This window comes from Liolophura sinensis, chromosome 9 (assembly GCF_032854445.1).
Source record: "Liolophura sinensis isolate JHLJ2023 chromosome 9, CUHK_Ljap_v2, whole genome shotgun sequence".
Classification (NCBI taxonomy): Eukaryota; Metazoa; Mollusca; class Polyplacophora; order Chitonida; family Chitonidae; genus Liolophura; species Liolophura sinensis.
In genome coordinates, this window is record NC_088303.1 from 8,622,051 (window position 1) to 8,643,626 (window position 21,576).

Sequence of the window (21,576 nt, forward strand, 5' to 3'; positions counted from 1 at the left end):
TCACGCTACTCGGCTGAGATTATGTTCACGCTATTCGGTTTAGATCGTGTTCACGCTGCTCTGTTGAGATCGTGTTCACGGTATTCGGCATGTACACGCTACTCCGTTGAGATCATTGTTCACGCTACTGAGTTGAGATTGTTCACGCTACTCGGTTGAGATCATTGTCTACGCTACTTGGCTGAGATTATGGTCCTACGCTACTCGTTTGAGATTATGTTCACGCTGCTCGGTTGGGATCGTGATCACATAAATAAATAAACACAAGGTAATAGAGGCTCATGCCCACCCACATTAAAAACTTAGGTGGTCAGTGGAGAACAAGATGGTTCTTCTGCCTGACTCGGTGCTGCTGAGTTATCTGGTTTTAACCAAGACAAAGGAATCCACGGGATATAAATTCGCCATGAAAACCTAGTTTTATTACAAGTAGTGAAAGAACATTAATATTAAAGTGGTGTACAATGTTGCAGACATTTGGAAACGTGGAATAATTGGTTCAGTTCATTCGAAATGCGTGTCATGCTTAAGTGTGATTCTCTCCAAACAGGCGCCGAAAACTCGTAGTAGTGACACGAAGAAAGCATGTATACATGTGTATCTATTTATTGGGGACCACTTTCTGTTACACCATCCACTCACTGTCACATCACATGGGTTATTACCAAACCTAAGCCCCGTAAAATCTAGTTTATTTTGTAAATTATTCTAATATTTTAAATCTTGGTCTGAAATTTTCCAAATTAACAGTTATGTATTGTTTATTTTCTCTGGCGACAACAAGTGGCAACAGCTCGTACCCCACGGGACTTCACCCCTTTGAAACTTCCGTTAATGGCGATGCATCTTTGGTGGCTATTTGGCTGATCTGTAAAGGAAATCGCTACTGATTTATTTTTTTATTTCATTGGTAAAGAACATTTCAAGAATATTTCACTTACAGGACGACGACCAGCATTATGGTCGGAGGAAACCGGACAGGGCCCGGGGGAAACCCACGACCACTCACAGGTTGCTGCATACCTTCCCATGTACAGCTGGAGAAGAATCCAGTATGCATGAGCTAGACTTGAACATGGCATAATATTTGCCCTACTTAAATCGTAATAAGGTTTGATTTCTGTGCGCAAGTTAGGATTCCCATTTTTCAATACATACTCATTTTCTCGCTAGTTGTATCATAGGCTGATGCAAATTTGGCTATGTGTAACTTTGTGCACTGAATCCAAATACGGTTACAGTTTTTACCGTAAGTTTCAACATTTAAAGGGAGGCAATAAACAAAAATAGAAAATTACAGAACTCTTAGACACAAGTTTTATGTATGGTACATATCCCAACACTGTAAAATGCATCGCGTTCAGTTTACTTCCGGATATCCGCCATTTTGAATAGATCACATCTCGCCTTTCTTTGGTGGATGATTTTTGAATTCTGGAAACTGGGACTGGAAAAGTCTGGACCTGCAAGCCCCTTCCCATTTCCTTAACATAGGATCATAGGTTCAGAGTAGCATACTGTCATGAAAGAAATTTGTAACAATGCCTCCTTTTTGTCGGCTTCTGGGCTATCAGCAGTAAATCAAAAGGTACAATAATTTGAAAACAATGTGTTCTTCTTTTCACCGGTTTCAGTACTAGGTCCATTATACGTTGCCTAACAGCTAGCGGTCTTAGGTTCAAGTCTAGTTCATCTCTATTCATTCTTACTTTTTGTTTTTCTCCTAATCTCATTCTCATGAACAAAATATATGCGCCAGGCTGATAGAAACGGCAACACTAACAGTGTGGACCTCGACAACGCTTTTGGATGACAGATTTAATTGAAATCTCTCCTGGATAAAGGCGATACAGTGTTCGAAATCAATCGTGAGAGAATGATTTTTAATGCAGGTCAACGTCTCCTCAGCCTGCTGACAGAGACGGAGAATGTTATTTCGATCTGAGATTAAGATAGTCTCTTAATCCCAGTTTCGATGAAATGTATTTCTGAGCATGATCACTACAGAATTTTAAACTCGAAGCGTATAGTACATGTGTTAGCTTACTTATCGATATGCTAGTAAAATACAACGCTTTTAATGTGGTAAGACGGGACTCAAATCAAGCTCCAGTGACCTAAGTCAAACAGAAACTGTATTTATTCCGGACTTCCACCAAGCTCAACTAACTTTAAAGAAGTTCTTTCTTGGATATTCTTAGTATATGTTTGGTATTGTGTTTCTGTCAGTGTTTAGCGTCGTTTGAGCATTATTCCCGTTAGATGTCGATGGCACTACCTTCGTAATTGAACGGATATGTTACAAAGTGCATGGAAATATACCTGTATAGTGTTGCTTCACTGGTATCACATGCTGAAGACACCAAAAACTGGTGCATGGGTCTAGCGGGTCTTGAACTCCATTGATAGGCAATTTTACACACGACCCGAATCGGAATGGAACCAGGGTTTCTCATTCCAAAGGCCGTGTGTATGGTCATTTTGTATTTTTTGTGGACTGTTTTGTTAGAAAACATATTTTGCTTTTAAAGTACATGATAGTAAATATTTCACACTACAATGTTCCTCCACCACACGAAATATAAAAATTGATTGCAAATGTATTAAGAAGGTTAAACATACGTGTGATGTAGCTGCCACCAGTTTCGCCAAACTCTGAGTACACGCTACAACCCATCATCATAAAACCGGAAGGACACTCGGTCGAGACATGCGCACTTTGATACACCTCGCTCCTGACTGAATATTTCACCATGCATTCCAGTTTCGGTGCGGTGCAGCACGCCGCAGAAGCTTGAACACCTGTGCCAATTAAACCGTACTTGGGGACAAGATGGAAGCATGTTTAAAATAAAATATCAAGTGTTAAAAAAGAAAACTTAACACAAGAAATAAGTTCCATTTACTGACAAGGGATTCTGACAAAACACTCTATTAAGCACATTCACGTCCAGCTCATTAAATCTGATATAGCGAGTTCGCATATGGCACTCTTGTTGGCAAACACGTAGGAAACGCCTTTTGTTTCGTTTCATAAAGTAACAAATCATTTAGGTCAAATGATTAAGTAACACACATATTGTGTGCCTTTGTGGAAAGGTTTTCCAGCAACCTGCGAATGGTCGTGGGTTTCCCCTAGGTTCTGCCCGCTTTCCTCTCACCATAGTGCTTGCCGTCAAATAAGAATATTCTTTAGTACAACACCAATCAAATAAATAAATGAATAAATAAATAATACTGTGTCTCACTATCAGGGCTTGCTCGATAAACAGGTCATGCCGTCAGTGAATAAAATTCCCTTATTTTCTGATGAATGAAAATAGCCACAGTATGTATGCTTGATGTTAATGTACTTAAGAATTTTTCATTCAGATGACTACAAGGAGTCATTAGGTGTATATACACTGTGTCTTCTTGTGGCATGCCGAGTCCATTCCGCCAAATTGCTGCCGTTACTGAAGTATCATGAAGAAGACACCGTGCATGTCATCATACATGACACCCCATTCTGCGACATTATACTGACGCCGGGTCAACCTTTCATTTTTCCTTTCTCTAACTTCTCAGCGCTAAGCGCCAAGCGAGACCATTTCTAGGGTCTTTGGTATTGCCCGACTTCGAGGCGCACGCTCTAACGATTAAGACACCAAAGCGGCCCAAAATAACCATAGTCTCTTTGTGCTTATGATCTTATCCCACTCTAAAATACACCTTAAATACAGCTTACCGCCTAGAGTGCCGTCGTTCTGAGCCACACAGCCTGTGGGGGAGGGAAATGAACCATCCATATCTCTGTAGTATGTGTACGACGTACATCCTGATGAAAACCAATACATATCTCTGTAGTGTGTGTGTGTTGGACGTGCATTCTAATGACAACCAAAGCATATCTCTGTAGTATGTATAGGACGTGCACCCTAATTAAAAACAATCCATATCTCGTTAGTACATGTCGGACGTGCAACCTAAAGGAAAAACAATCTATATCTCTGTAATAAACTGACGGCCAAAAGAAACTTTACAAAGAGTTCAAATCAATTTATTTTGCCAAAGCAAAACACAGGATGACTGAAGTTTAATATGTTGAAAAGACCAATGACTTAAGATATTGAAAGTCTTGAATAAGAACGGACAGAGCAGGCCTCAAATCATTTTACAAATTAACAAACAGAGTAGGGGTAGAAAAATAGCCATTCCATCTTGGTTAACAATGGGCAGAGTATACAAAAAGTTGATTTTTATCAATACAAAAACTCTCCGACGCATAGAAAAAGTCAGTCGTTTGACGAGGTGACGTGGGATTCGTTGCCATTCATCTTGGAGACCGAACGCCAGTTCTCGTCGGTTGGCTGCAAAGTGTGGCCGTTGTCTTATTCGACGACCCATGATATCCCAAAGATGTTCTATGGGGGACATATCTGGGGAACGTGCAGGCCACGGCAAGACGTTGACGTCTTTGGCGTCCAGGAAGTTCTGCACAACTCGAGCTGTATGGGGTCTGGCGTTGTCATGCTGGTACAGGACACCACTTGCCTGCTGTTGAAGGAATGGCAGGACATATCGTTCTATCGGGGACATATCTGGGGAACGTGCAGGCCACGGCAAGACGTTGACGTCTTTGGCGTCCAGGAAGTTCTGCACAACTCGAGCTGTATGGGGTCTGGCGTTGTCATGCTGGTACAGGATACCACGTGCCTGCTGTTGAAGGAATGGCAGGACAACAGGGCGTAGAATTTTATCCACGTAACGTTGAGCTGTTCCCGTAGATGATGACCAGTGGTGTCCGTTCCTCTCCACAAATCCCACTACACACCATCACGCTGCCGCCACCAAACGGTACCACCTCCTGGACGCATCTTCGACCTTAAACTGGCTGTCTGCCATCGGCTCGAAAAAGGCAGAAGCGGCTTTCATCCGTGAAAACAACACGTTGGCAATGACGTCGCTGCCAACGGCGTACAATTCGAGCCCATCGCATCCTCTGGCGACGATGTTCGGCTGTCAACAACTGCCCTCTGAATGGTCGAATAGGCCCTAATTCCGTGAGCCATGTGTCGCCTGGACACGGTCTGCCGACTGACCCCGTGACCTAAGGCATTGATTGACAATGATGTCACTGTCACGCGGTTCCTCAGGTATAAGGTGCGCAGGTACCGGTCTTCTCTGGGCGTAGTTACCCTAGGACTGTCTGTTCTTGGCCTGTCGAATGTCTGCCCTGGGTGTCTGTAACGTTGCATCAAGTTTGACACAGTTACATGAGAGCAGGCGAAGGTCCTAGCAATGTGCGGATGGGTGGTTCCCATGGATACCATACCCAGGGACCTCTCGCGTTGTTCTGGAGTCAAGCGAGGCATTACTGTGATGGTTTTTAGTCAGTGTGCAAATCCAGCACACTGTGTGTAACGGTTTTAACGTATCCATGGGTCACGTGATTTTTCAACTTTCTTCTTTGTATTAATTTGGTATTAATTTGCTGAAAAGGTTGGTTAAATTTAACCCACGGAGTCGTAAAGTTTCTTTTGGCCGTCAGTTTATGTGTAGGGCGTGCATACTAATGAAAAAAATCCATATCTCTTTAGGACATTTAGGACGTGCAACCTAATGAAAAAACAATCCATACCTCTGTAGTATGTGTAGGACGTGCACCCTAATGGGAAAAAATAATCCATATCTCTGTAGTATATGTAAGACATGCAACCCAATGAAAAAACAATCCATATCTCTGTGGGAAATGTGTAGGACGTGCAACCTAATGGGAAAAAACAATCCATATCTCTGTGGGAGATGTGTAGGACGTGCATCCTAATAAGAAAAAACAATCCATATCTCTGTAGGAGATGTGTAGGGCGTGCAACCTAATGAGAAAAAACAATCCATATCTCTGTGGGAGATGTGTAGGACCAGCAACCTAATGAGAAAAACAATCCATATCTCTGTGGGAGATGTGTAGGACGTGCATCCTAATAAGAAAAAACAATCCATATCTCTGTAGGGGATGTGTAAAACGTTCATCCTAATGAAGAAAAACCAGCCCATTAAGTCTGTAAAAATGGTGTGCATACATTCATCAGTTCGCTTTAAAAGACTGGTGTTCTAAAACTTACTTTCAGTTTTGAAGGACTTCTTGATCTCTTCACAAGAGAACACCTATTCTCAAAATTGTAAGGATTAAACGGGCATGACGAAAGTACGAGAGTACTACATGAAAATTGTGTACGCTGTTTTACATTAACACGAGTTTCACGAATGGCTGTATAACACTGACCGGGACTTCTAATAAGTCAAAATTTTAAGCCTAACTAAAACAATAGTTTAAGCTGCAGTCAAGTTACTTCTCATATGCTGTTGGGTGGAGAAAAGGTACGGTAAGGCATTTTTGACCCCACACAGTTCACAGCAAGAATGGTCCATAGCTATTATTAATAGCAAATAATAGCTATGGACCATTCTTGTATTGTTTTAAGATTATTTTGTATTAAGATTATGTGTATTTACCTAGCACATGGTTACCAAGTGGACATCTGGCCTCAATCTGATCATCAAAACCCGCACCGGAAAAGCCACTTCGAAGATACGTGCAATGCATGCCGGATAATCTGCAGCACCTGGCTGCTGCATACACAGCTACAATGTAAGAAAACACATAGACAAACTGCACAATTGCGTTATTATCCACGCGCGATGCATTTTGGTTCAGCAGGGAAGAGTTAATTGTCACGTTGGCGTGCTTGTTAATATATCTCAGAATTAAATTCCAAGGTGTGCCACTATACAAAGATATCTTGAACAAAGCCGTCGGTATCTATACCATGGAAACAAATGCTGAAAAACATGGAAAACACCATTGTCAAAACTTTACGACAAACAACCTGTATTATGGCCTTAAGGAACTGGGTCAAGGGCAACATTAACTTCATCTAATCCATGTTCCATGGGAAGCTCGTGGTATTCGGTTGTTTGTATTATGTTCAGCAGCCTCGGAACAGCATATATGATTCCACGTTCAAAATCATGTCATCTTTTGAAGAAAACTTATCGTAACTGTAGAAAATGTAAAAAAAAAGCTCCAAAACCTGTTTTACAAACGGACAAATCATATTTTGGGGTTAGTAATTATATTTTTTATGATGTTGCATGTCTCAAGAAATGTTTCCTGTGTGTAGAAAAAAACGCCTGTTGCATGTTTTCCCCAAAATTAAACAGTGATTTTTGGAAAGAGAATCATGCTACTCGTTGTTTAAAAAAATGGGGATTATTTATTCTGTGTGCTGGAGTTTTATTTGCAATAGTTTGTAAATTGATACTGATATAAAGTCGCCGTTTACATGTTGCTGTAAAACTGGCAAGTTCAAGTGAAATGTTAGTACCTATGTAACAGCTTTGCTTATTTCCGTGAAAATAGACACTTCAACTGCTAGCACAGCATTTATTGTTTTACCACGAAGCTGATATGTACGAGATTCTAATCCTCTTCTGTTGATACCTGAAAATCCTGCACTTGTTACGACACCAAAGTTACAAATTCTCTGGAATAAAATTGTGTAAGATGTTCACTGAAGTTATTTCAGACTGGAAATTATACTTACGGCTTTTGGAACCGGCGCCATTTTGACCAACGCAGGCCACGTGACCATGCACCCATTGGAGATACTCTCCGTCTCTGTTCTTGCTGTATTCCTACAATTCAAGAGTATTCATTGGAGTAAGAATACGAGTACATACAAAATTAGGCTTCATCGAGATGAAATTCTTGTAAATAATTCCATTCTGTTACATCGTTGCTTGTTGGATACATTGCGAACGTCACCTTATAGTACTGGTATTCTAGTCTGTCAGATAGACATATATCCATATATCACTTCAATAAGATCCGAAAGTTGCTTTTTTAATATTGGTTTTTATATTGCAGGTAGTGTCGTGATTTAATGTAAAGCTGATCATATACGCTCCAGCAAGAAGAGCAAAAGTCCAAGTCCAAGTCTCATCCGACTGCATTATTTGTTTGCTTATTTATTTACTTATTCCATTCTTGATCGCATTATGGACTATGTTTAGATTTTTACAACGAATTTACAGCTTTAAAATCTCGTGTGCCCTTTGATTCCAAAATGGGTCATGGATGACCTGAAGTAGAATTTTACAAACTTTCGAATTCCTTGTAAGACTCCAGCTCCATGTACTAATTCACTAGCAGCTTTAGACGGGATTTCAAGGAACACTTTTTGCTAACCGGCCAACACACACTCAATATTTTCATCAATATTTCATCAATATTCAATATTGACAGTAATGTTGAGCGTCTATATGAAACACTGAGGCCCAAAATACTGATGTCAGTATTATATAAGAAATCAAATCTCAGTTGATTTTCACTGATGAGTGATCAGTATAATTGAACGTGTATAGATGTCGTCAATATTATTGCGCAATATTTCATTTTCCACGTGGACGTCGATGTAAAAGCATCATGCTTGACCCACAGAAGAAATCCCTTTCTTTCTCGGGGTGTTTGAACCAACCTTGCCCATATGAATGAGCAGATCGGAGACAGCAGTAATAGAAACAAAATTTTTATAATCACGTGGCTCCTTTCATCGAAGTTCTCGAAATAGACTGATGTGGGTACACATGCTTAAAAGAGGGTCATAACAGATCACAGCCTTCACACCAGCGGCTTGGTATACATGGGATCCAAAGAGGTTGTGGATTTCCTTCGGGGTCTGTCCGGTTTCTCATACCATACTACTGATAGTCGCCGTGTAGGTGAAATATTTTTGATTACCGCGTAAAACACCAATCAAATAAATATATACAAATACACACACCTCATTACATCTAATTTTTACTTTGAGTGAGGCTTGTGTACTCATATTTTAGTGATCATGAATGAATGAACTTACAGCTATAATACTCCCGCAATCCGTGATAATCTCGTCCGCGTGACACGTGACTGATGTGGATTTATCGTTGCCGACCTCTGACGGCTCGGACCAGCGAGTGATACAACTCAGCTCCCCCACCTTCCCCATCGACTCTACCGGTAGGGCAAACGGTTCGGTATGGACGGACTGGAGAGGGGGAGGCGTGGCCAGAGCGACTGTATGAACAAAACATAACAGACGGAGTAGGACGATGCTTCACAATGGACTGACACACGGATGAAAACTACTCTCCCCATATATACTGAGACACATCAAAGTAAGCACTGGGCGTGAGCGAGTAATTGGGACACTCCATTTTGAGTGTGGACAGGAGGTATGGGAATGGTTCTTTATGTGATGGTAATTTCAGTGTTTCATTCTGTCAGCCATCACCGGCTTAATGCCAGGTTAAGAAATTACAACTTTCCCTCACTGCCAAAACATTGATTCCTGGAAACCAAAACCAGTTTTGAGGTTTTCAAACAAAAATACTGGGATCTCGCTTTCCCTGAAACATTTTTGATTCTAAGACATGCTCTGTAGAAATGAAAAATATTACATACTTAGAAATTCTCCGCAGGCATGCAATTAAATTTATGATTTTCCCTGATGACCTTGAAAAACGTGATCTTATAAATTATCGTGAGTAAGTAAGTGTGCTTGTACATAACGGTTCCCGAGCTCTGAGGCTAAAAACCTGGTTTGGGCATCAAATTTTTTAAATTTTTTTATTTTATTTATTTATATTTTTTTTTTACATTTTCAATGTTTTGGGCTTTGACGCCTTAAAGGAATACTCGGTTTTAAATTTTTAACTGGTTAAATATGTTATATGTATTTCCGAAGTCATCTGAAGTATGCAATGCCGTGAGGTAATGGCTCAGCCATGATGTGCACGTAACCCGATGTATGGACAACAAGCCATGTTATTGTATCACATGTAGATCAAAGTGTCTTATATCATATATTATAAGTTTCATAATGGAAAATAGCATATGTATATATGACATCAGAAGTCCATTATTTCTGATGTCATTTAACACTTCTGCAAACGCGATTATTAAACGACGCCCCAGTTGTGTAAGCCTTCAAGAAAAAGTGAAAAGTCAGTGAATAGCTCCATTTCGTGACTTTCTGTTTATTATACAAATCTGGATCACATCCCAAATACTCACTCTGCGCTGCTGTATTATCAGCTTTAACCACCACAGTCATGGCGCCCTTGTTCAAACTGAAAGACTGTAGTTTGATTGGATGGCCATGTTTCTTCACTATTACGTCATACTCTCCATGGAAACCACGGAAGTGGAATGTGTTTTCGGACGGGGATAACAGTTTATAGTTGAGGTGAGTCGTCCAGTTGGCCATCAACTGTTTGTACCTCCGTCCTGCTTCCGTTAGCTACAGCATGATTCATGTTCAAGTGTTCATATTTTATCAGTTTAGCAAATATTTTTAAAAGAATAGTTTTGTTTATCTCTAAGGTTAAGCAAAGTATAATTTTCATCAAAACTTGTGAACATTTTCTTCCTTTAATCTACTATTATCAGTTTTGGCTAAAATCCACAAAACGACCATAGGATATCGAAATTTGATTGATTGATCTGATTTCTCGTGCATTCAACCAAAGTAGACTAACTGCTAGTTAAGGTGAAAAGTACATAAAGTATACAGTTAGTATATCTGCCATTACACATCGGTATAAGCTTATTAAACCATCATTAAATAATTATAAAAAAGAAAACATGGTCACATTTACAGTAAAGCCATCGCCCTCAACAAAAGCAGCGTCTGGTCGCCAGTGGTCTTCATTCCAAAATCCCCAGATGAGAATGCCCTCTACAGCCGGGTGGCTGAAGTATAACCGATACGCCGTTTCATACCAATCGGCCATCTTGAATCGATCCTTCGTTACAAAATCCATCTCGGTGATCCAAATCGGGAGTCCAACATCCATCAATCGGTCAAGGCGCCGCTGTTAACAGTGCACATTTTACCGAAGCCTTGTTACATGTAACTTAGGCCAGCACGTGTAGCCAGCGACAAGGAGGTTGTGGTATTCATCCATAAGCATACGTACAAAATAATTACAAATTTAACCTGTCTGCATTGTATATAATTAGAGATAAAGTAGCGAAGCAGCTTGCCACGCATACCTGTGTTGTTTACACATGTGCCTATTCATACTGTATAAGTGAAATCAAATAAATAAATAAATATTCATACTGTATGAACTGCATAGGTTACCATTGTAAATGGTTCTGAACACAAATCACACTAGGTACTCGAATTCTGATATTGGAAGACTTTAACCCGGAAGTACATGTACGTGTACGTCTCTTTCGTGGTTCAAAGATTTCTCCTGTATAGGTTCACGATGTCTGTATTCATAAGCCTGACTCTGCGTGAAATGGTCTTAAAGTGTCGTGAAAAACAACAGAGAAACAACTGAGGACTCTCTGCTGTAAAGACATCAAACCTTTACAGTTCCATACTTTTACTTCTTCAAAAAAGTCATTTAAAACTAACTTATAACGTGACAACGTTGTTTAAAAGATTCTCCCGGTTAATGTAAAAGGACAAATTTTCCAGCAACAGGGAAATGTAGAATATAAGCAAATTTCCCAGTATGTCAAAATGTCGAATGTCAAACTACACTGTACTTTTTAACTTACATCGTGGTATGGATGGTAAGCCTCTAAAATGCAAGATTCCCAGAAGAAATCTTTCCTAAACTTGGTAGAAACTTTTCCATAAACATTTATATTCTTAGCTGTGAGAGAATATGAAGCCGACGTCACCGTACCTTCATCATTGTAGGATCTGGCGGCATCTCATAATTAAAGTGGCTCTGGACGCCAAGTCGATGGAGAGGAACATTAGCGGCCAACATTTTCTTGGCCCACAGCCTGTAAGCCTGGAATGGAAAAGGAGGATACAGCATTAACTTTACAAATCGTTTCACAAAATTGTCATATGGATTGACAGATTTATTAATTTGGCCTTTATATCGCTGAATTATTTCGGTATCTCGTTATTGTCCTGTAAGCCCAATGCCCTTTTCATTAAATCACTAAAGTGTTACACAAAAATAAAATGGTCTTGTGTATTTTCTTTAGTAACATCGTTCCCCACTGAGCGCGTGGACTCACTTCGGTGATCATGCCTGTGCTGACGGCCCACTGTTCGTTGAGGAAAAGCTTGACCCCCGGGTCGTACTTGTGAGTTTCCTCATACATCTGGTAAGAGATGTGTATGTCTCCAGTAATTTCCTCATAGAAATGTGACTGGAAGATCTCGTTGTACACATCCCAGTGAACAACTCTGTCAACAAAACATGAAGTATACTAGTGGTGAGCTATTAAATGATGTGTTAGGACGGGCGTGAGCTAGTGACGTGTCACACACATTTAGGAGTTATTTTAGCTTTACATAAAACAGGCGATGTGAAAAGAGCTTATTGTGTTCAAAGGGAAGATTGCTGTTTTTTTATCGCAATTGAACTTATAATGTGTTTTGAATTCGGTCATAGCTAACACAACATCGCCTTACAACATTTTCAAGACGCAGGAGCAATTATGGTGTGTGAAAGAAGAGCTGTAATACATGGAAATAAACAACATAACTCACTTCCCCTTCATTGCTTCAACGGTTTCTTTCAGATGACGTTGAGCCGTTGGCCAAATCTGCGACTTGGGAAGTTCCAGCAACCATTTGGGAGTTCGTTTTGATTTTGACCACAAAATGTTATGTCCTCTTACTGGAACACTGAAGATGCACGCTCAGATATAAATTGCATGTGATCACAAACACTTCTACACACCGGGGAGCTATTATACTTGAAGAATAGGAGTGTAAACCTGTCATCTCGGCTTTTCGACTTAAACCATTTGAGACATTTCCCACAACAAAGTGGAAAATTCTGATCCAATATTAACTGATTATACACAGTAACATAAAAAAATTCCAGTCTCTCCAAAATAATTTTCGCTTTATAATAGCCTAAAATTATAACTGTGTCAAACTTCAGAATCATTTTAACTTTTGGTATTTACTGAAATGAAATAAATCGAACTGTTCTTAGTAAATAAGGACAATTTGATTCAAACAGCGAATTTGGAAATTTTTCCAAAAATCTCCGGTATAGCCTCTTTAATATGTATATATTAGACTTAGTCAGAAAATCTTACCCTCTCTCATGAAGCATCTCGATCGCGCGTTGGGCCAATGTGAAATCTGAATGATTCTGTATGGATTTAAAGACAATAATCGTATCGTAACAATAACACTGATCGTAAAGAGAAACAAAAAGTATTCCGATATGCTACATCGAGCTTGGTGTTCTTGTTTTCACACTTTTATTGTAATTACTGGACTTTCATTTGAATGAATTCAGCGCAGGGTAATAGGGTAGATTGTGCTGGCTATTCAAAAGGGTGGGAGAGATGGGAGGGGGGTGTCCTTGGTAGTTCAAAAGACCGTTGATTTGAAAATCGAAAGGGTAACTCTATCCCATATGCTCCTTACATTAGTCCGTGTGTATGTAGCAATGCACAACTTCCATTTAAACACATTATGAGGGTCTAATCCTAAAGAGCAATCGGAGGCTACGTTCATTGTAACCACTATGATGACAACATGTGTCTTGAAATGGTGATGTCATGGTATATAGGTACAATCAACTTGGTTTACCCTTACTTTGAGAAATACGTCCCAGCTTCGTTGGGATTTTATCTTTCATGTGTGTCTCTTGAGACCAAAGCTCTTCACTGAAGAATGGTCGTGGGCTTCCCCGGAGGCTGTGTGGTTTCTTCCCACCATAATGCTGGTGAAATATTCTTGAATACGGCGTAAAACAGCAATCAAGCAAATAAATGTTCACTTGAAACTGTTAACCCGTTGTCTATGATTTTTTCTTTGCTTGTATTTCACTGTTCTTTAATATCACACTTACGGAGTATGTTTACATATATACGATGGTGGCCAGTTTCCTGGGTGGAGGAAACCGAAATGCCGAAGCATCTAATCCACGTTTGACATTCGTCAAACTGGTGGAGGGCAAGCAGTCTGCACCGAATTTCATGCTAGGCCACATAATAGAGCGCTGTTGGTCACTTCTTGCCATCAAGGTGCCATGAACAATGGGAAAAAGAGAGAAAAGTTCTTGGAAAAGTTCTCTCCTTGAATGGATTTGAACCCTCACCTCGGGTCTTGACTAATACGACTGTGTGCGAATTTCCGAATAGCTCCCCCGTGAATCGGAAGAAGGCTTTCAAAAATTTATCAAGAAACTGGCGAGGTGGCTAGGGTTCATAAGAGTTCCGATGGAATATTATTAAGTATATGTGCAAAGTAAATAAAATCACTTCTTTTCAAAAGAAATATACATCCCTGGAATTTTTCCACGGCCGGCCATTTTAACTGTAAGCCTAGCACTGCCCATTCAAACAATTCAAAAAACGTCTCTGCATATTTCGTGTATGTGGGATCAATGAAGTATCGGGCTGTTAAGGCTGATCCAAACCCAAACTTGTGTCTTTTTTGCACCACCTAAAATAGAGACAGTAACGGTTACCACTTCACTAAACAAAGGTATATAATAAACTCATTTTAACATCACTGCGATTTTGTTTTACCTAATTGCGTCGCAGCCATGGTGCAAGTTACAGGGGGGGGGGGGGAGGGGGGTGTACATATGTTATTGAAGCAGGAGCTAATAGAATAATATTATAAAATATGTAATCACTTGCCAACATGTAGTAGTACATGTGGTAGTAAAATATTGTCGTATCACGTGATGTGTATTTTCAAATAGTAAATGGCAGTGTATAACAGCCTTAAAATTTTCATATAAAACAAATATGTACACTTGTGGCCTCTGTAAAATGTACATATCATTTGAATGTTTGGAATGGATTAGCGGAATATAATTCTCCAAACCTCTACTTCCAGGTTTTTGGCGTCATCTGCGGAAGCGTGCTCTATTTGCACCCTGAAACACCAAAATATAATTAATATTATAGACATAAAATTTCACTGATATAGGCCTAAGCCAAAACGACACACAGCTCATTTTGACGGGCCTTCTACATTAAAATTATTTAACGTTCCTAATTTAGGAATTGCGTTCCTATATAGGGTTTGTTTACCTTACGACTGAGATGTAAAATATTTATTCATTTGAGGTATAAAATACACTCAATATAATATATAGCATTCCCCTATAATACAAAAGAATAGACCAAACACAAAACACTCCATCAAGCATGTCACATAAATATCTCACTTGACGGAAGTACAAAATTGATGGCTTCCTGTAATATCAATTCATATAACGGAATAGGCCTATAAACCACTTTAGCCAACAACAATTTCGAATTTAAGAAATTTACTCTCGTATGTTTCAGGGTCCAATTTGATAAAGATGTACCACTTGCACCCACTGAAAAAAAAATTAATTTGTTAATTTTAACAGAGAGTCTGTTGTCTGACTGACGCTAGAATGTATTCTGTCATTGTAACATAATACTGTGTCATATTCAACATAATATCCTGTTAGTCTAATAGAATCGTTAGGTAAATGATAAAATTTCCATGCATCATGCTCAATAATCTCCGGAAAATAGGGTTTTCATAGTATAAAATTAGGGCACGAAGTCGTTAAACCGAGATATCATTTCAGAAACACCAATAAATTGGAATTCAAATTCCCTAATACGAATGAGTCTTGCGATTCATATTTTATGAATCTGAGCGGTTGTTTATGGATTGTTTTTGATTCGGCGAGACTCAGAACAAGTTATTTGGTTATAAGGATCACTTGGTTGAAATAAATTTACGCAATAGGAAAGTTTTAATGTGCGTGTGAAGATGCGGTAAACGTTCCTTGCCGTCGATCCGACACTTTGGGGGCTGTTTCCCACCGTAACTGTCGCTGTACTCTCGTGTTGCTTGATCTGAGAGTTAACCGACTCGGCAACTACACGTAAGTGCCAGGGTAGGCCTATTACATATCTGAATACGTGGGTTTTGCAAGAAAACCCAGAGGCTCCGTCCATGGGATGTCATGTAAGTGTATTTTACCACCCACGGGAAAAGGTACTGTTGCATAGTTTTATTTTATATTTTATTTTATTTTATATTTTATGTACAGGGGTGTGTGTTGTACCATTAAGTAGCTAGATATAGGGGTCCGAAAACAGGAACGTCATACCTGGAATAAGTATACATCACATAACACTGTGATGTGGTATCATTTTGTTAAGTTATACTAACTTCAGAGTTACGGGACTTTTGCGGAATAGTTCAATCCTGTAATCAGCCTGCGTCCTCCAATTCGAGTCCTCTTGTACCAGTGTCAGACTTGTGTCGTCCACCAGGTAACCCACCTTAGCATCCGGACCATCGATTCGTATCCAAGCGCTCTTCACAGCTAGACGTAAAAACGCAAATTAAAATGATCTTTATATATTTATTTAAATTGGAAAACGCCAGTCTAAATGGCTACTCTGATACAAGTAGGCTTGGTGGTGATTTGACTGGTATTTTACGCCGTATAATCAAGAACATTTCACTTAGCCGGAGACCTCGGCGGCTTATAAGGGTGGCTTGTATACATTGATACAGGCGGACCGCTGAAAGATCACAGCCGAGATCCTTGGCTAATACAACGGCGGTAAACATTATGGTGGGAGGAAACCGGGCAAAACCCGACTGCTAGCAATCCTTCCCACTCACGACCGAAGAGGAAGTCACCATGACCTGGGCCTGAACTCGCAGCGATCGCTTTGGTGAGAGGCTACTGCATGCGTCATTGCGCTACGCTGGTACGTTAACCACTTCGGCTACGGAGGTCTCGCTAAGCGATGAGGCCCTGTCTCATAACTGCTATACTTCAATCTCTCAAACCGTAAATTATAACGCGTTCAAATTGTATTCAATCACGTCTTATATGTAATAAAAGTTTAATGGGTTAAGGTATAGTTGCGGTTGTAAATCTAACAAAATCATTATGATATTCACAACAATTAAGAACGTTGATCTAAAGGAAACTGATTTCAACTGAGTTGACTAGACCTTATTATTCATAATACTGTATATGTACATTGAATTCAACAAAGATTTCTTTCCACACCTGTTGGGGCTTATCATCCATAAATCAAACTGTCAGGACTTTACATGGATTTCGTGTTGTAGATAAGGGTAGTTTGAACAGCTTCGTGCAATGACTTGATTTTCACTTTTCCTGTCAAAAATATTTTATGGATGCGCTTACCTCCCCTGTTCTTGTCCAGCGGTATGTGGACGTCTCCAGCCAATCGCTGCCAACCAACTTTCACGCGCAGAAAATGAGTTGCTGCTATTTTCAGGTTCTCATGGTGACCTGAAAAATAGGATAATTCCTCTTAAAACCTCATTTCTTTGACTCGGAGCAAATGGGAAAATGTGTGACGTATATATAACGTAACGTATATATGTATACGCCATGTAAGCTGATTCCTTTGAACCATCCTGAGGTATATAAATGTGCAAAAAAATGTATCAGTCTGTCTACAAAATGACTTAGGGCCTACACGTGTGATTTAAACTTTAAATATTACCTTGCTCTCTACAACGTAGACCTGTTTATCTATTACTTGTAAATTTTTTTTAGAATAACATCGGATTGACTACATCATATTGGCCTACATGTAAGTGTATCTATACGCGTTACAATTACATATATTGATCATTTCAACTAATGCTTGGCTCTGGATATAGTCCTTGGCCAATACATTCAACATATAATTATACTTTGCAGCTTTTCCTCGAGCTCATTTCATTTTTGATAAATACTCATATATTAAGGCCTTGGTATAACTAAAAATGCAAATCATCACGAAAATTGAAAATTATATTATGTATACCGTTTTGCCACGTGACTCCAATAGTGACCAACATAATTTGGTACACTTGACCCGGAACATCATTGAGTAGCTTGACATGCGCATTGAACTGATACCTCTGACCGGCAGTGATGTGAATATCCTGCTGCAGGCCTCGGTATTCATGGGATCTACGACAGATGATATTAAATCATGTCAGAACCCTTCTATATTAACAGAATTACAATTTTCGTAGATGTTTTGACGTGGAAGAAAACATCACAATATATCTGGCGATTTATAGACATAAAGCGTCTCGAAAAGGTTCTCAATCATAGATTTCCGATACAAGTGAACGTATAACTTTCAAATGAACAGGTATCGGCTGCAATCATGAGGGTAGCCATGGGCAGACTTTATAATTCATATATGCACCATTCAGAAATCCATTTGTCAGCCTCTAAAAACCATATTTTTACAAATTGGAAAAAGGTACTTGATAGAGAAACTGTTTCTTGATTTTCCTGTTTGTGTGTATTATTTGAGGTATTCATTGACATTTTAGATACTTGTATTAATCAGTTGTCAACAACTAAACAATTATCTCCAATATATCGTATAATGAATTCACAAAATACAAAATCTATACTACATGCAGGACTTTAAATATTTAGTTTCGGAAACATTCCTGAAACAGGAGCTGGCATTTTCAATTAATTATTTAGCCATCCTTCTTCGACCTTATTTGACCGGCCCGGATAGCACAGTTGGTAAAAGAGCGGTGGAAATCCGTTCTGGTACAAGGAGGCACATTACACGTACATGCACCCTAAGGATTCCTTCGTCGTTATATGACTGAAAAATTGTTGAGTACGACGTTAAACCCCAAGCACTCACTAACTCACTCACTCGACCTTATTTTATCAAACATTTATCTTACGTATATATACAGCATGTATTGTAATTTGCAATTGACTCGTTGAGCAGTTGTTTACATTTACACGTAGTACTTCGTTATCTTTTTTTTACGTGCTGCCGATGTGAAAAACCTGTACAAATTAATGATTTATTCAAATCTAACATACATTAAACCTCTGAGAAAATCCATCATTAAATGAAATCCCCAGGATTGCCTAAAGACATTGATTAAAGGCGTGAATAGAGGGGATCGCATGATTTGCTCCATACCTATTTGTCTGAAAATATGTGGTAAGAGAAATCAAGGTTCACCAACAAACAAAACAAACGTGCAAAATCGAACACTATATACCTGTTGGTAACACCAACACTGGCATGTCCCCCAAAACTCTCTGATCGGCTCTCCATATGGCATTCCCAACAGTTCCAGTTGTTGTGGAAATCCGCACTCTCAAACCCGGGATTTTTCAACAATTCCTGGGCTTGAACCGTGATTAACAGTGTCAGGACATACCCTAGAATTAAAGGCTGACAGGCCGCCATCGATCCCATTGTCCTATTATAGCAACAGTTTCTTCTCTCATATACACTATGGGTTGAACACTTTCTTCAAATTTACTGTTATGTGTTTTTTTTTTGGGTGGGGGGGGGGGGGTATGGAAGAGTCAGGCATATGTTTTAATACACACAGTTTGCGTCCCTGACACAGATAACGGCAGAGGTTTCTGACCTCTACGCCATATGGCACAGTGACGTTCCAATACTGTACTCTAAACAACACCATGGTTTGTGTGGGAGGTTCGCAGATAGGTCTGCATGTATGGTGGCATGAACAGATACAAATGAACAAATGGACCGTCGCTTTCCCACTCAAAGATTCCAGTGTACGCGTGCGCATGTGTGTGTGGGTTCTGGTGGTGGCACACGTGTTTGTGTGTTTCAAGAGAATATACCGACCGGGAGATTTCACATCAGATCAGATCCATGGATCAGCCTAAATTCAATCAAATGTTTGCTATATTATTAGAATAGCCCAAATATTTATATACGTTTCACAAGGTACATGTTGCCGTTCAACATCTGCAGTAAAGTTGAATCATACTGCGGGTTATTTAGTAACTTCTGGAATACGTTTCGGGATTATTTTAACAAAATAAATAGTACAGCTATGGGTTGGGCCTATGTGTCTGGTCTTTTTAAGGCGTACTTTTGATGAATAGTAAAAAATTGGTCTTTTGAATATCAATTTTTCCAAAAATCTTCGTTAAAGCCTCTTTAGTTCACTATATAATTATTTTCTACTTTACTTTGAGCGACAATTTTCAAAACAAAGGTGTGATAAGATGTCTGTGCATGTATGAATCACAAAAAAAGGTATATAAAAGAAAAATGTAATTCTGTGACAGATCAGTGCTTTTAAATGATATAGAAAGACAATTATTTATCATCAGCTACAACTAATGTCTGATAATACCGCAGAGCGTGTTTTATGCAGAGAAGAAACGCCAAGCAAATGACGATTCTTGAAAAATAATGGGCTTGGCGTTGAGCGCCGAGCCGATTATTTTTCAAGAATCGTCATTTACAAGGCGTTTCTCTTACTTAAAGATCAGTCCAGTGTTATGCAGCTGCCGATTATTTTCCAAGAATTGCGCAGTGCCATTTCAAGCAAATAATAAAAACACGTTACATCGCGATTAGCGTCGTTGAATGCTTTTTGTGCCGGCTGAGCCGCATTATTTGCATAGTTGAAAATAATACGTAGCATGGCTGATCATTTGTAACGGCGTTACATGAAGTTTTAGCGCAACAGCGTTAGCGCTTTTAGCCAATGGGAGCTCAGTACTTAGTACTCTATGTAGGTTACTACTTAAGCATACACTGGGTGTGTAAGATTATGGACGGTGACTCGGTCTGTCATTGGTTATGCGGGAAAGTAAATCTGAACTGACCGAAGCTTGCATATAATCTGGTGAAGTCAGATAGCAGATTACACAATTTCTGTCGCATTGACATATCAAGGCCTCGAGATATTCAAAATGTTCGTAATCAGAATGCCACAAATTAAACCCACTAGCTCGCTTTGGTACAAACTCTCTTTTGCTGTTCATATTTGGACCTACGAGAACTGATGACGCCACTCTGCCTTTTCTCAGACGGGCAACATTTGGTATATTTGAAACGAAGGTGAACAACAGGTGTCAGAAAATAAATTTCACATCGATAAGAAACAAATGTACCCTTCATATATAACATTCTGATGATCGGTTAGACAAAGGATTGACGTCACAACAAAACCCTCAGAAAATAAATTTCACATTGATCAGAAACAAATGTACCCTTCATATATAACATTCTGATGATCGGTTAGACAAAGGATTGACGTCACAACAAAACCGTCAGAAAATTAATTTCACATTGATCAGAAACAAATGTACCCTTCATATATAACTTCCTGATGATCGGTTAGACAAAGGATTGACGTCACAACAAAACCGTCAGAAAATAAATTTCACATTGATCAGAAACAAATGTACCCTTCATATATAACATTCTTATGATCGGTTAGACAAAGGATTGACGTCACAACAAAACCGTCAGAAAATAAATTTCACATTGATCAGAAACAAATGTACCCTTCATATATAACATTCTTATGATCGGTTAGACAAAGGATTGACGTCACAACAAAACCGTCAGAAAATAAATTTCACATTGATCAGAAACAAATGTACCCTTCATATATAACATTCTTATGATCGGTTAGACAAAGGATTGACGTCACAACAAAACCGTCAGAAAATAAATTTCACATTGATAAGAAACAAATGTACCCTTCATATATAACATTCTGATGATCGGTTAGACAAAGG

General features: G+C 39.3%; 1 protein-coding gene across 1 annotated transcript; it reads right to left on the bottom strand.

Annotated features, from left to right (window-relative positions):
- Nucleotides 1-617: 617 nt before the first annotated feature.
- On the bottom strand, nt 618-19,302 carry LOC135475094 (uncharacterized). The gene is made up of 19 exons (XM_064754835.1): nt 19,056-19,302; nt 17,828-17,976; nt 17,197-17,304; nt 16,197-16,353; nt 14,862-14,913; nt 14,288-14,471; nt 13,449-13,510; nt 13,112-13,245; nt 12,552-12,689; nt 12,074-12,245; nt 11,728-11,838; nt 10,681-10,896; nt 10,097-10,322; nt 8,901-9,097; nt 7,587-7,677; nt 6,496-6,624; nt 3,728-3,817; nt 2,623-2,802; nt 618-868 (listed from the first exon to the last, which is right to left on the bottom strand). Exons 1-19 carry the CDS (start codon nt 19,253-19,255, stop codon nt 762-764), a joined length of 2,703 nt encoding a protein of 900 aa, XP_064610905.1. The 5' UTR covers nt 19,256-19,302; the 3' UTR covers nt 618-761.
- Between the last annotated feature and the right edge of the window lie 2,274 nt (nt 19,303-21,576).